This window comes from Gigantopelta aegis, chromosome 14 (genome assembly GCF_016097555.1).
Source record: "Gigantopelta aegis isolate Gae_Host chromosome 14, Gae_host_genome, whole genome shotgun sequence".
NCBI lineage: Eukaryota > Metazoa > Mollusca > Gastropoda > Neomphalida > Peltospiridae > Gigantopelta > Gigantopelta aegis.
Window position 1 is genome coordinate 5920956 of NC_054712.1, and position 17466 is coordinate 5938421.

The following is a 17466-nucleotide window of genomic DNA, read 5'->3' on the forward strand; positions in this document are numbered from 1 at the left end:
GATTCCTGGTACTCCATCTTAGCTATATAAATCTGGATGCCGGGAACTATGAAACTGTTTACTTTAAAGTCCCTTTCAGTTTATGAGAGAAATAAACATATCACCACTGATGATGTCCTTGACAGAATACACATTTCTGACGTCAGCGTCAAATATCCATGGCGGACTGGCACAACCAATCAGATTTATTCTCTCGTGAATAATGAAAGTGGTGGTGAAAGTAGCACCTGGGAGAAATCATTAGTGGATTACATCGCGGACATTAGGCGAGTCATTTACTGTTGATCTATTAGACATTGATTGGTAGGGCATAGAAAATAGTCGCCCAGAAAGATTAATGGTATATTATCGCCACGGTCGAATATGTAGAAGAATCGGTATTTATAGAAACAACTATGTATCTAAAGTAGACAGTTGCCGAACAATATACAAATATTTGTTTGAGAAACACAGTGATCTTTTCATGTATGTGAAAGCAGAAAACCTATTCGCCATGTTAACAACTAATGGTGTAAGATATAAGAAATATTGGAGTAATGACTTGGTTTCTACACAGTAAATTAAACCCTGACTGCCACCATTCTCCCGTGCTCGTTATTAAATCTTCTCACTGTATGGTAATAATATAACAATGTTTATAATTCTACTCGTATTTTTAAAAATATTTATTTATATATATATATTCGTTCATTTATTTAATACAAAATGTATATATGTATATATATATATCTATCAATGTGATTCTGATTGTCCTGGTGTTAAAATATACAAATATCTATCAATGTGATTCTGATCGTCCTGGTGTTAAAATATACAAATATCTATGAATGTGATTCTGATCGTCCTGGTGTTAAAATATACAAATATCTATCAATGTGATTCTGATTGTCCTAGTGTTAAAATATACAAATATCTATGAATGTGATTCTGATCGTCCTAGTGTTAAAATATACAAATATCTATCAATGTGATTCTGATCGTCCTAGTGTTAAAATATACAAACATCTATCAATGTGATTCTGATCGTCCTAGTGTTAAAATATACAAATATCTATGAATGTGATTCTGATTGTCCTGGTGTTAAAATATACAAATATCTATCAATGTGATTCTGATTGTCCTAGTGTTAAAATATACAAATATCTATGAATGTGATTTTGATCGTCCTAGTGTTAAAATATACAAATATCTATGAATGTGATTCTGATCGTCCTAGTGTTAAAATATACAAATTCTGATCGTCCTAATGTTTAAGCACATATGTATATCAAATAGACCAACCGGCAGACAGACAGACAGAGAGACAAATGTTTTATTTAAGTCTAACCTTAGGCACACACTAATTAAATGTAATAGATAATACAATACGAAAGTACACAAGTCATACCTTACAGGAATTAAGAAAGATTATCAATAATATAATAATAAAAAAATTAACATACATATAATATAAAGAGCAAATATGCATTAATGTGTTTGTGATGGTCTTAATGTTAACAACGTCAATGCTTGTATGCAACCTTGTTTGATGCAAAACGAAATGAAAATTGTATTTTTATATAACTAAATAAGATATCTGCATTTTAAAATGTCTGGGTACATTATTAATTAAATCATTAAAAATATTTTAAAGGGAGTGGCCTGGTGTTTCTGCGAGTGAAATATGTTTCCGGGCCATTTTAACCACTACACTACATATCAAACACATTTTCTTGTTTAGAATATCAGTCTTTATATTCAGTGTGTTTCTGATCGTCCTGATGTTTCGTAGCAGACCAATTTGAAATTAGTCTCACAATAATTTCTAAAACTACAGTAAAGCTCTGTTAGTCAGAAATATTTTAACTGACGGCAAACTCAGGACGGTCTTTTTAAAACTGAATTTCGTTGACAAATATTTATTGTATTACATATCGTATTCTTAAAATTCACACATCATCTTTGTAGAAAGGACATGTATAAAATAAAATAGTGTAATGTCCTTAAAACGACAATTATGATTATTTTTCACTCTAAAAATAATTAATGCAATATCTTGAAATAAAGTGAAATAAAGTTTGTTTTGTTTAACGACACCACTAGAGCACATTGATTGTTAATCACTGGCTATTGGATGTGAAACATTTGGTAATTTTGACAATCATAGATATTTGTATATTTTAACCCGCTAAAAAAAATTCCATTAAAAGCAAGGGACACTTTATATGCACCATCTCGCAGACAGAATAGCACACACCACGGCCTATGATAAACCAGTTGTGGTGCACTGGTTAGAGCGAAAAATAGACCATATGAGTCCACCGACGGGAATCGATCCCAGACCGACCGCGCATCATGTGGTGTATAATAATTAATATGATGATAATACATTGGATATAATATAACTGTAATATATAATAATGATGATGATGATGATGACGATGATGATGATGATGACGACGATGATGATGATGACGACCATGATGATGATAAATTACAAATTATAAGATTATTCAATAAAACTCAGACAATAATTCTGTTAGACGTGTATTGTACGGATCTTTATAATAGATGAGTTTAGGGAGTATCAGCAGACCCCATGCGTAGTCTTATCTAAGGCATCTTTCATCGGCATGGCGAATCTCTTTCTTTATCAAGATGTTTCCCATTTGCCGGGACAATTAAAACGAGTGAGGTCCTGCTGGGACGACTGACTTACGCAACGCGCCGTGGTTAGCCCGTGCCATCACACTCTTAATGGATCGGGACGGCCCGGGGTGCGGGACAGGTGCAGTCATAGAACACACTGTGGGTCCCGGGTTCGTAACTCAGTACCGGCTCCATCCTAGACTGAGGGTGATTGATTAAAACATATTTACTGCATACAATAATATATATGAAGAAGGGTTGGGCAAACGTTATCTAAGTTAAGAGGCCCCGAGTTGAGATGGAGGTTAGCGGAGTAAATGTCCATTTGGATGGGGTATTATTTGTGTGCGTGTGTAAATTCAGCTAACATAGCTTATATCAATCTGGCGGAACAGTAATTAAGTCATACAAAAAAGTTGTTTTAGTTAATTATGACTCTAGAACACATTGAGTAGTTAATCATAGGCTATTGCATGTCAAACATTTGGCAATTCTGACACATAACCTAACCTTCAGAGCAAATACACTACAATTCGTTTCATCACCACCAAAAGATGTTTTATTTGTACTTTCCTACAGACAGGACAGCACGCTCCACCGCATTTCATAAACCATTCGCGGGGAACTCTCTTCGATGGAGGAAAAAACAAATTGGTCCAAAGAGTTTATATTCTACGACCCAACCATCTTAGGCTAGCGTTCTACAGACCTAGCTAGATCCTTGTTGTGAGTCACAAGGTTTAACACTGAGTTCTCCGTTCTCAAAATTATAATGCAAGGACAAGTTAATTTTAACCGAGATTTAAGTCAGTGGCAGTAATTCTTTCTAAACAAAAAGGGAAACAGTTAGATGATTGCCCTGTCCTGTAGTGACACAGTTCGCTGAACTGGAAAACCGAAATAGTTTGGCGCGTGCGTTCAAATTGGTAGCCCTATGTTTATCTGGTTACGCTAACGATGTTTGACTTGATGCATTAAAGAAGCGGTGGTGCGTTAATTTGTTTCCATCTGAACAGGGATCGAAATGATTATTACGATGTAAATAATTCAAAGAGTATCTAGTGATGTTCGTTTAAGTTCGCAGTGTGTACACGCAGTTCAATACTACACGAAACGATGCAACTACTATAGTCGTGAGTTTTATACTGTTAGAAAATTAATTTTAATGTTGCTTTTTGCTGTGATGTCGACAAGGTACAAAATTGAAAACAATCAGATTTTACACTTTTGTGTATGATGGTACCATAATTTTAGAGAAGGCTATTTTTTTTAATTTTGAAAGTTTCTGTATTTTAATTAAATATTTCATCAAACACTTTTTACTGAAAAACCATCTATAAACAAAAACACTAAAATGACGTATCGGTAATGATACCAGTATTAAACTAACTTAGTGGAAAGATGTTTTTTGGGGTGTTTTTTTTTTCACAATTTCATCTTTTTCATTTTAACAATAACTGGTTTACCCACGGAAATAAATCAATTCGTCAGACTAAAGCAGACCTGTTTTTAAAAGCCATTTCATTTGCATATGACTTACACACTTTAAATCTAAGTAGATTTGACGTTTACCCACAAACCATGAGAACAAACTACAAAATTTTATACAATCTGAATGTCTTAGTATTAAAAAAAATATCACTAGTATTCTGCCAGCTCTAAAAAAAAAAACCCACCTTCGGTAACTTTAACCAAATGTACGAAGCCCAAGACAACTCGGCATTTTATATAAATGAAACAAAACAATTTATTGTTATTGTTCTCTCTTCTAATTGGTGTCGGTATCGCAATAACAGCCATCGGCGGAACAGAACTCGTTCAAGATGACGTCCCAGGTTTGTGAGCATAGCGACCCACGGGCAAGAATAACAAGGAATTCCTCTCCTTGATTCGTTTCATCAAGATTTCGTGATTTTACGCAACCTGGGAGGTTTTCCCCTGACACTAATGTGAACTGAGTGTTTACATGACGGGGAACTGGGTTTGTTCGGCCGTCTCAAGCACCGTTACACAGCCACTCGTCACGTGTGACGTCACGTACCGCAGCTAGATTACAGCGGCCAGATTCATAATTGTCTAACGTCATTACATTAGCGATACGGCCAAAGACAGCACCCTGTCTGATTCACGCGTCGGTAAACGTTAATGGCTGATATTTGCCTGTTACAATTATAGGATGTGATAACCATGCAAAATTAACCTTACAACTGGTAGATGAACCTCATCGGCGGACTCAATATTTTCTCCCGTCCCAAACAGAGCCCCACGACTGGTATATCAGAGGCCGTGATATGTGCTGTTCTGTCTGTGGGAATGTGCTTGTAAATGATCCGTTGTTGCTAGTGTAAAATGGTCTTGGACAAAGGAGCAATCAGTGGTCAGAACCTGCGCTCTAGGCAGGCGTGTGCTATAACAGCCTGCTCTGAGTATGCACATCAAAACCATGTACCACTGACCAGTGGAAAATGTAGCAGGTTTTTTTTAAGATTACAAAAAATACCAAATATTTCAAATCCGATTGCCGATGACTAATTAATCAATGTGCTTTAGTCGTGTCGTTAAACGAAACAAAACCTTTAAAAGTCTGGTACGTACTGGGTTCGCACAACCCATGTACCGGTTTCCAGTCTCAGGTAGTTTTAACGACTCGATGTGGAGGTGTAAGACTTCTCTTCCACTAACTACCAGTAGCTAACTAGTTTACACTTGTAGGGCAAAATGCAGTAAATAATAATCGAGAATCGTTTACCATAGTTTGACACCCAATAGCCGATGCATTGTTCGTGCTGGGGTGTCGTTAAACAGTCATTCTTTAATGGAGAAAAAAAGTAACTTAATCTATGAATTGTGTTGTGAGTGAATCAATGTAAACCGTTGAATATGCACCCACGTCGACCCATCCCCCAGTAGTGAAAACACAAGTTCTATTACTTACGGTGAATTAGTCACTCGAACAGTTACAAATGAATACGTTCATAATTATCACAATTAATTCATTCATTTATTCGTTCATTCATTCATTCATTCAGTCAGTAAATTTCCGCCTTTCTATATATCCATCCATCCACTCACTCACTCACTCACTCACTCACTCACTCACTCACTCATTCATTATTATTATTTCATTCGTTCGTTCGTTCGTTCGTTCTTTCATTCGTTCTTTCATTCATTATTGTATTCAGTCAGTCAGTCACTTAGCCAGTCAGTCAGTCGGTCACTGTTTGCCGGCAAGTCAGTCAAATATCTTTTTTCTTCCTGAAACAGACTATCCTGAGCTACAAAGAATATTTAAAGTTACCAGCTATTTATACATTCCTATAACACATTTTCGTCTTCTTCTTCTTTTTTTTGTCCGCGCTGGTTCTAATAAATTAGTTATAACAGATCGTGTGACGTATGCCAGAAATATAATGACATATCAATGACTGGCACACTGTTCTACTGATGCTTCCCGTTTTGCTGCGCCGCATCAGGCCAATTTGCTGCCACAATCTCGCAAATTGAGTTACATGGATAATAGGCCTCAAACACCGCCAGCCGTGTGAGAAGTGTTTTCAATTTACGCAAGGAAGTAACACGGCTGCTTGCAGTCCCAAGACACGAAATGATGTAAACCAAACTTCAGTCACACATGCCCGGCTGTGCTAATAAGCCGAGTGTTTTCTTTTGGAAGTAAAAAGGTCGTGGTTTGTCAAATGCCGGTGGATGTGCGAACCAGATTTCCAAGCGAAAGTCTTGAAAGCCAAGATCTGTTTCACAAAAAAACAAGAAAAAAAAAGAAGAAAAAAAAACCCTAGCCCTAACTGGGTGGGGAATGGAAAGGTGCTCCCAGAAAAAGAGTGCATTTTTAAGTTTATAAGTGCCCTTTTTTCAATGTAGACGTGCTTTTTTTGAATTTGTCAAGTGCCTTTTTTAGGTCTAGATTAAAAAACCCAACTTTGTTTACTTTTCCAATTTATAAGTGCCTTATTTAAAATGAGAAGCACCTGTTTTTAAAATTCAGAAGTACATGTACTTTTCTCAAAATTCAGAAGTACTTTTCTCAGTTTAAAAATGTGTAATGTTTTGGCAGCTGAAAATTCTTTGTTTATTTTCCCAGTTTATAAATATCTTTCTTTTTCAATTTAAAAGAACTTCTTGACAATGTAGACGTTCCTTTTTCAATTTAAAATGAATGCATAACTGTTTAAAAATACCTCAGCACAAAATATACATCACCTAGTGGGTGTCAAATAACATCTTGAAGAACATTCTCACTTATGTATCTTAGAGTAGCCTCCAACGCACAAAATATAACATAGAAGGTTGTTAAGTGTAAAGTAAATCAAACCAGCACCCCCGCCCTAAATAAACGACTGTCCCTCCTTAGAATCTGGTATTATACGCAAGTCTTAATTAGGTATACCCCACCCCTTAAAACTCAAATGCTCACCTGTTTCCCCAGTTACACTACATGACTACACCTGGAGCGAACTGTTTATTCATAGTGAGACCTCGTGCCAATATGGTATACAAAAATGTTTTAATGTAAAATAAAACAAGACGACATAACTAGGACAACTGTCTCAGGCATATATTGTCCAGTGGGGCGGGACGTAGCCCAGTGATAAAGCGCTCGCCTGATGCGCGGTCGGTCTAGGATCGATTCACGTCGGTGGGCCCATTGGGTTATTTCTCGGTCGAGCCAGCGCACCAAGACTGGTATATCAAAGGCCGTGGTATGTACTATCCTGTCTGTGGGACGGTGCACAGAAAAGATCCCTTGCTACTAATGGAAAAATGTAGCGGGTTTCCTCTCTAAGACTATATCAAAATGAGCGAATGTTTGACATCCAATAGCCGACGATTAGTAAATCAATGTGCTCTTGTGGTGTCATTAAACAAAAAGCAAACTTTAACTATTGTCCATTTCTATTATAATCTTCACCATCCCATCTCGTTTCTATTATAATCTTCACCATCCCATCTCGTTTCTATTATAATCTTCACCATCCCATCTCGTTTCTATTATAATCTTCACCATCCAATCTCGTTTCTGTTATAATCTTCACCATCCCATCTCGTTTCTAATTATAATCTTCACCATCCCATCTCGTTTCTATTATAATCTTCACCATCCCATCTCGTTTCTATTATAATCTTCACCATCCCATCTCGTTTCTATTATAATCTTCACCATCCCATCTCGTTTCTATTATAATCTTCACCATCCCATCTCGTTTCTATTATAATCTTCACCATCCCATCTCGTTTCTATTATAATCTTCACCATCCAATCTCGTTTCTGTTATAATCTTCACCATCCCATCTCGTTTCTAATTATAATCTTCACCATCCCATCTCGTTTCTATTATAATCTTCACCATCCCATCTCGTTTCTATTATAATCTTCACCATCCCATCTCGTTTTAGCACATAAAATCATCTGAAACCTGACCCAGCTGTCAACAAATTATACTCGATACACCTACATTACTTTCTGGTGTATTTCTCTTTTGTGCTAATCTTTTTAGTGATTCTCCCCCACCCCCTACACACACACAACACAGGTATTTTAAGAACAGTCCGAAATGATCACACTATTGTATCACCTGGCAGTGAAATGCACGAACAATATTTGTCTTCGTGCCACAAATAGTCAACCGATCTTGCATGCTGGGAAACAGCAGCAGGGAATAAATTGCTTCAGGTGTACCCTCACGTTGATTCCATCACCTAAAAATACTGTCTGGGGCATACCATGTAGTAACACACACACACACACACACACACACACACACACACACACACACACACACACACACACACACACACACACACACACACACACACACACACACACACACACTCTCTCTCTCACTCTCTCTCGTTTTCTCCCTCCTTCCCTCCCTGCCCGCCTCTCTCTCTCTCTCTCTCTCTCTCTCTCCCTCCTCTTTCTCTGTCTGTCACCCCCCTCTCTCTCTCTCTCTCTCTCTCTCTCTCTCTCTCTCTCTCTCTCTCTCTCTCTCTCTCTCTCTCTCCTGTCCTCCTCTATCGCTCATTTCTCTGTATGTCTCCTTCTCTGTCCCTCCCTGTATGTGTATACATACATACATACATACATACATACATACATACATACATATATACAGACATACATACACACATACATACATACATACATACATACATGCCATTGAAGATTAATTTCATCACATTCTTCAATGTAAGAAATATAAGTCTCAACAGTCAAAGTTATTTCATTTTATCTCGAACTACAACCCTTAATTTTTAAATATGACACCCAAAGAACAATTTATTTTTATTATGAAAAATCAGGACCCAGCCAGCATAGGTGTTATTTGCAAGTTGGTTTTCCAATATAATGAATTGATTGTAGTAGTGATATACATGTATATGTATATATGAATATAAAACTATAGTCATTGTTTGTTGATATTGCTACTTTTTAATGTTATTTTGTGCGCTCTATTCCCATGTGTAATGTTTAAATGCAATAAATTTTATTTATCTTATCTATATACATACACACAAATAAATGTGTGTGTGTGTGTGTGTGTGTGTGTGTGTGTGTGTGTGTGTGTGTGTGAAAGTTGTAAATCAAAACAAGTGGACAGCATTGTATATATATATATATATATATATATATATATATATATATATATATATATATTAAAAGATTCTTAAACGTAATGCTGATATCCTTTTACAGGTTTCGTTTTCTTAGAATCAAAAAGGAATCTCTCATGATGAGAAAATGAAACATGTAAAGGGATATTATTTCTTTCAAGAATTTGTTAAAACCAAGGGGTTTTTTCATGTTTGTTTTCATATCACGGTAACACATTGGACACAAGTAGGTTTCTGCGGTCATACATATTGTTCGGGAATCAAAGCTTGGACCTACATGCCGATGGCTTTGGATGTGTTTACAGACACCCAAGCTCCTTGATCGCACAACCTCGACATTACTCGAATTAGCACCATAGCCTACTGTTTCATTATCACGAAAACAATCACTTTAATTTTTGATACAACTGAGATGTCTCTGTGACGGGGATTCTATGACAGGAATGTCCCTCCCACCTGTAAAAGCAGGGCGGACTCGTCCCTTCAGCTATATTAGATAGCTTAGAGAGAGACGAGAAATTCGAACAAACCAAATCGTCCTGTTTCGAATTAATTGCACGCACAATTCCGGCCGAAAAAAGATCTCGATCGCTGATTCTAATCTGGCTGCTCCTGTGTTGCACGTGCAACTAGAATGTTTGGTGTTTTTCAGCTATTTTGCACGTGCACAACACGTGCAGTGGGAGGCGAACATGGTGTCTTGCAAATCACGTGCGCCACACGTGATGTAAGATTTGTGTCAGAAATATCAAAAATTGTGAAATGTACATCTGCACGTGTTATCAAAAGATGTAGAAATGAAATCAATTGATAACGGGGTCGGAGATTGGGAGCACGTGTCATCGGTGGGCGTAAACTGCCAGAATTTTAGAAACAGTGGCAGGACAATTAAATAAATAATTAAGTTAGAAAATATATAGAAGCAATATTTCGTGATGAAAGATATGTGTCAAATAAATGTCAGTCGTGCCTTGACGTGCCTAAACTGGCAGCCGTTGTGATATAGCTCAATATAATAATCATATGCTAGCTGGCAGAGTTTGAATACCAGTATTACACTAGTTGCATACGTGTAACAATTCGAAGTATTATAAAATGAAAATTAAATGTAATACATGAGACTGCACCCCACCCCCTCTTACATGATTTATGTTCTATGACATTATTAAAATTGTGGTCACAGATTATACAATTATTTGACAAAATAATGTTACACAATATTGGTTTCGGTGGTGCTTGAGAGAGAGAGAGAGAGAGAGAGAGAGAGAGAGAGAGAGAGAGAGAGAGAGAGAGAGAGAGAGAGAGAGAGAGAGGGGGGGTGACAATAAATAACCAAACAAAATCCTGGGACACTTAATAAGATACACATCGATATCTCCTATGGAATGATTTCACTAATATTTTCTTATATTAAACCGTTTAGGTTACATAATGTTGCATAATGCTATAAATTCACTTAAAAAAAATTAACAGACAAAAAAGGAAGCAAATTACAAATAAAATGAAAGGAACATTCCTGAGTTTGCTGCAATTTTTAACATGTTATCCACTAACAGAGACTTTTTAACGATTGCAATTACCTATCAAATATATTTTTCTGCATAAATATTAGTGACTGTATTAAACGTCTTTCTGGGCGTTCTAATATTTGTACTATTATTTTTTCGTACGTACGAAATTATTTGAAGACAAAATCCAGTTTGGGATCCTTACAAATATTCAGATGACCAGAAATACATTGAACATACAGACACTGATATTCTAAACAAGAAAATATATTTAATATATAAGTTTAATCGTAGAACTATTTTATTAGTCGGAAACATCTCACAAGGCCGCAAACTCGGGAATGTCCGTTTAATATGCTATAAATGGGAAACAAAGAGATGCGTGTATCTTCTTTTGTATTTAATGGCTATTATTAGTATTCTCTCTGCTTAGTTTAAATCTCCGTCTTTCACTACACATAGGATTTTACTTTTATTAGTTTTGTTATTATTAGTTTAATTTATAAGAACCCGACCTACTTAATATTTAATGACTGAATATAGCGCATTCGTAGGGTATATTAACCACTTTTATTTCTTATTAATTTTATGTCACGAACTTTTGAAAGACAATATAAACTTTATGTATAAAATAATTTTAATACAATTTAATCGTTACAGCTTATCGATATGTTTGCTATATATTTAGTAAATTTTGTTTATTTGTATATTTGTTTATAGCAAATTCAAATGGCATATATTTTTATATTTACTAATTTCTTTTGTAGAAAGAGATGTCTATTCACTTGTTTAAAAAGTGAATATTTATCACAGAATAATTCAAAAATAAATATGTAGATTAGTCCATTAGGTGGAGAACAAACCGCAGAGTTTCTGGCGTTTTATATATTTTTCGAAAATTGAAACCTGTTTTCTCAAACTATAACCGACACGATAACGTTATTTCCTTTCTTCCTTCCTCGCACTCCCTCTAATTAAGAAACAAATACCCTTGTATGTACAAGAAATTCCTTGGCTCAAAATTAACAAAACAATAACGCCCAGTATAACACATTTTTCTCTAGTTCACTTAGCAAACCAGAAACACAAAATATTTTGCAATAGATCTGTTCGATAAAGTGGTTAAAATCAAAGATATAACTGCATTTGCTTGGGGTATAGTAATCTTTGCATTTGATGTGAAAGAAAAAGCAGAGAAAGCTAATTTCATGGAACTTGTAGCCAGACTGTCTATGGAAATGGAAGCCTGCAGCGAAATTGAGCTACGCCAGAAAAAGCATGTCAACGGATGTTCGGAGCATGTTGATTTCTCTCTTGTATATTTCCTCTTCTATTGGTAGGTGGTCCCTGCGTAGAATAACACGTGTTTTTCTAGTGTTGCATACCGAGTTTGAACAGTAATTCTAGCCCCGATTCGAGATGGGAGAAATTTCGACTCATCTTGTCTAAGCCAGCGGGTCTCCCCCCCCCCCCCCCCCCCCTCATTTCCCCTCACTTCTATCCGTTTTGGAAACGATCAACGCCCCGTGATAATCTGTGATAAAAAGTGTTTGTGCACAATTTGAAACTGTTGGTTTAAAGAACTACGAATTCGATTCGGTTATCTCTAGTTAAGTGGGCATATCATGAAATAACGAAGACAAATAGGGCATCAATCAATAATTTATTGTACAAAAGGCATACATGCGACCGGTATGAAACATATAAGTACGTTATACAACATAAATAATTCACAAATACAGTACATACTAGTAACTGAAAATGATAAACATTTGCATTAATTTACATAGAATAATAACCTTTTGCATGTAGTTGCCTTTAACATTGTGGGTACATATACTTTAACATTGTGGATCCAATAGCATGGAACCATTAAAACAAAACTATCTGACAAGTTTTTAGTTTGCACACACACACACACACACACACATATATATATATATATATATATATATATATATATATATATATATATATATATATATATATATAGATATAGACAAAACTACATATATGTGGTTTTCTGATTTCTGTATTCCACGACTGTATTCCCGATGCCGCAGGCAGAGGGGTTTCCGGCAGGAAATACAGTCGTGGAATACAGAAATCAGAAAACCACATATATGTAGTTTTGTATTTATTACATACCCTAAATTGGAAATTTTTTCCCAAATAATAGTTAAAAAATTGTAACACTGCTAGCTAATGACGGGGATTTCTAAATTTACGCAACTAGGTCAGCTGTGTTACTGCGCGGAACGATGAACCACCAATTATTACACATAGGAATATAGTTCTATTTAAACAATAAACAGAAATAAGAAAGAACGAGTGAAAAGTTACCTATAATTTTAATGATATTGTTTGAAATGCCTTTTAAAGACAATGTAATAGCTAAAATTCACGAACAATATAATATTTAATTTGCTCGTACTACGTTAGAAAACCCTCAGCGTGCCAGTTTTATCAATGAAGAAAAATGCCAAGAATTGTTCACTCAGTGTCTGTGTCGTCATCGGTGTATTTTCTTTTATTGATGTTCATGGAATTATTCGTTGCTGAAAGGTTTAAGTTTATATTAAATGTGCCTCCATAAATCATCGCTCCACTGAATAATCCGGTTGACAGTTCATCCAAGTTTTCTACGTGAGGAGACGGTGCATGCGACGGCATTGTTGCTAAAATCGAAGACAGTCACTTTTCGCACCCTTGTTTTGGCTTCGTACACAATAAATATAGCATATCTTACCGTAATTTCACTAGAAATCCATATTTTGTAAAAGGTACAATTTTTTTAATCACAAGATTTTGTTCAAACACATCCAGGTGCATTAGTAATGTTGGAATTTTTCCAAAAAGGAAACGTCATGTACCCAGTTTATGGTTATTGTAAGGAATTGGAATACTGACGTCATTTAAATTCAAAATTAGCTGTATTATTACAGTGCTGCGCCACATTAAAATAAAAACTAGTCTACTAACCTTGACCCCTGTCAAATTCCTATAACAAGCAGACAACGCTGTTTACAGGTCGGTATTTTTTTTAGTTTTCATAATTCTGGACAAAATATTAATTTGAAGTTTTAAAAGATGAAAAAAATAAAAGGTACGTTTTGTGAAATATATCATATCACAAAATTACGGTTGGAGATGTTTTATTTATTGAATAAGAATAAGAATTGTGTACGAAGCCAAAACAAGGGTCCAAAAAGTGACTGTCGTCGACCTTAACTATCATGGATTAAAAGCTCGTTGGTTAGTAGTGTTCCCGTCTCAAGTTTTGGTATCGCGCTCATTAAATTGTAAATATTTGTCACCGTTTTCGTCTGTTTTCAGTTTAAATGTTCCACAAAATAGCATTTTAAACAAACCAAGCACCAACTTTGTTTACATATCGCGAAGGGCAAACCCGGTAACCATGTGCTATAAATAGTAGCGTTGAATACGGTATAGTTCCGGCAGTTGATTTGAATACGGAAAAGTGTATTTCATTTTTGTATTCAGGACTGTATTTATATAGTAAGATTTAATGGGGTAATATATATATATATATATATATATATATATATATATATATATATATATATATATATATATATATATATATGTCTCATCACAGTACATGCACCATGATTGTTTTATTATGTCTAGCAATTTAATTTAAAAACTAAATTCACTATTGCAATATATAATGTGTGCGTGGCATTTATTGAACAAGAAAACAACATTTCCATTTCCAGTTTGTAAGAAAACAAAACATATATATATATTATATATATATATATATATATATATATATATATATATATATATATATATATATATAATATATATATATATATATATTATATAATATATAAACCATTGATATATTATTATATTATAATTATTAATTCAATATCGTTGACAAAACATTTATTATATTTACTTAAATTATTTGAAGATAATATATTAACAATAATAATAATATATTATCTTCAAATAATTTAAGTAAATATAATAAATGTTTTGTCAACGATATTGAATTAATAATTACTGTATAATATTATAATATATCAATGGTTTATAATTTATATTAATTTATTAATATAGACTATTTCTTTAGAGAATAGTATTATAATAACTATAGTTGAGCACATTTTATTGTTAAAATAAAATTATGTCTATCAAGTTAAAATATGTTATTGTCAAAACTATCTATTAAAAACAAGCAGTGTATATATACATCAGCAAATATTTATCAATTCATTCATAAAAATTTTATATTTTAATATTAAAACATAAAGGAATAACACAGACAAAGTATGTAAGAAATACTGTATGTCAATTATTTTTTTATTTTGACAATCTTTAGAAGAAACCATTACATTTGTGTTGCCATTAGCAGTCAGGGGCCTTTTATATGCATTTCCAAAAGACATATCACGGCCTTTTATATACCAGTCGTGAGGCACGAGTATATGCTGTATTGCCTGTGGAAAGTGCATTTAAAAAATTAAAAAAAAACTCCTTGCTCTTTATAGAAAAATGTAGCGAGTTTCTATTAAAATCTGTAAATATTATGAAATGTTTGACATCCAGTAGACGATGACTACTAAATCGTTGTGTTCTAGTTGTGTCATTAAACAAAACAAATTTTATCTTCTCTGAAAAAATATTGATACGACTAGAATTAAAGACACTCACTATACGTTATTTGCTGTTACTGTGACATGTGATCAACTAACAGAGCCTGGACGTACATTTCCTTGTTTAGAATACCAGTGCCTGTATATTCAATACGTTTCTCGTAGTCTTTATGTTTGTAGTAGTCTCAACAGAATTTTGGCCCAAACTAATTTTATACGTACAAATACAATACTAAAATATATATTAGGAAATAAAAACAAAAAAAAGTTTTAGTATTACAAATGTTAGCATGATTAGAAACACATTGAACAAAGCAAACACAGATATTCTAAGCAAGAAAATGTATTTAATTTAATACGCAATTTTAATCGTTAAAAGGCTTTTTTACTAGGAAATATCTTATAATGGCAGCAAACTCTGACAATCTCTTTGATTATTTACCAAATGTTACTGTATTGCCTAAAACTGGCGAAATTACTTCCCTTGTTGTTTTCGTAGATCAGAATTGAAGCATGTCTATTATGACTCCTTAACACATGAATATACATAGATAATATGACATGAGTGGCTGTTAGATACCATTTATCTTACAGCGTGTTGTTGTAAAACGTATTTAATGAGTTGTAAGATAAATAATATCTAAAGAACACGAATGTAGTATTGTATTCTTTTACGCATCTTCAAAAATAAATTTAAATATCTTTTTCTACTAAACATTATTTACGCCTATAGCTCTTGTTAACGTATGCGTCATAAAGTAGTCAGTTTTAGGTTAACTTAAACACTACAGAGTAGTCGATTTTGACTGTGTTTATTTTTTCATTGGATGGAATTGCAGTAGCGATGTGGACATCACCTTTGAGTAGCAAGTCGTGTATCTTTAAATCAGTATCACACGTATATGTGTTAACAGTATGTGTTATCAAAAATAACGAATGATGTTCTCACCAACGGGTGTGTAAAAATCAATGTTTATTTTGTTTTCTCCCTGTGGAGTCTGTGATTAATTTATTTAGTTATTGTGTTCACCCTTTCTATTGAATATTAAACACACCGTGTTTCTTTTTTTAGGTATGCGCCTTCCGTCCACACCATATCAACAGAATTCATCATGTGACCGTAAACCATATTTCTCATACGGAACCGGAAGTATGACGCCATCGATGCACCCATCAGCATACTACGAGAAATGTGCCATGTGATCGTGCGACCATCGTGTAAATAGATCTGGAATATTTATTTTTGTGTCAAGAAACCACGTCACTTTCATCCGACTAACACAATCTACGGGAAACATACACACCAAGGACTCACCTATTTCATGTCACGTGGTCTCAGGTATATTTGGTGCTATTGACAACAGTTTCAAGATATATGTATTTGTTTACACCGCCGAGGTTACCCAGAACTATGTAACAGTGCCAAATAGTAAGATGGTTTGTGTTTTGTTGTGAAATTGTTGTCTGTTGGGTAATACTCACTCGTATACAAAGATAATCAAATTGCACTTTTGATTATACATGTATGTAATTGATTTTTATAATGAACTAAATTGTTTGGCTCAGGCAGTGGGTATCGGGAATATACTGATTAAAGAGAGAGAGAGAGACGAACACAGATTTACAGAGTGACAGAGAGAGAGAGAGAGAGAGAGAGAGAGAGAGAGAGAGAGAGAGAGAGAGAGAGAGAGAGAGAGAGAGAGAGAGAGAGAGAGAGAGAGAGAGAGATGGGGAGATATCAGTGGGACGGAGAGCGAGGTAAAGAGAAGTGGGAGAGAGAAACAGAGAAATAAATAGAGAGAGCGAGAGCGAGAGAGAGAGAGAGAGAGAGAGAGAGAGAGAGAGAGAGAGAGAGAGAGAGAGAGAGAGAGATGTGGAGATATAAGTGGGACGGACAGCGAGGCAAAGAGAAGTGGGAGAGAGAGACAGAGAGAGAGAGAGAGAGAAATAGGAGAGAAAGAGAGAGAAAAAGAGTCAGACAGACACAAAGAATAATAAGTTAATAGAATGAATCAACTGTAATAGATATATATTATTTAATCCACATGCATATAATTACTGATAATAATTTT

At 34.6% G+C, this 17466-nt stretch overlaps 1 protein-coding gene across 1 annotated transcript in view; it reads left to right on the forward strand.

Annotated features, from left to right (window-relative positions):
- Positions 1–17030, forward strand: part of LOC121388422 (forkhead box protein F1-B-like) — a 28555-nt gene extending 11525 nt beyond the window's left edge. The window contains exon 2 of the mRNA XM_041519732.1: positions 16467–17030. Within this exon, the coding sequence (XP_041375666.1) occupies positions 16467–16597 (131 nt within the window). The 3' untranslated portion in view covers positions 16598–17030. The remainder of the gene's footprint in view (positions 1–16466) is intronic.
- Positions 17031–17466: the final 436 nt, after the last annotated feature.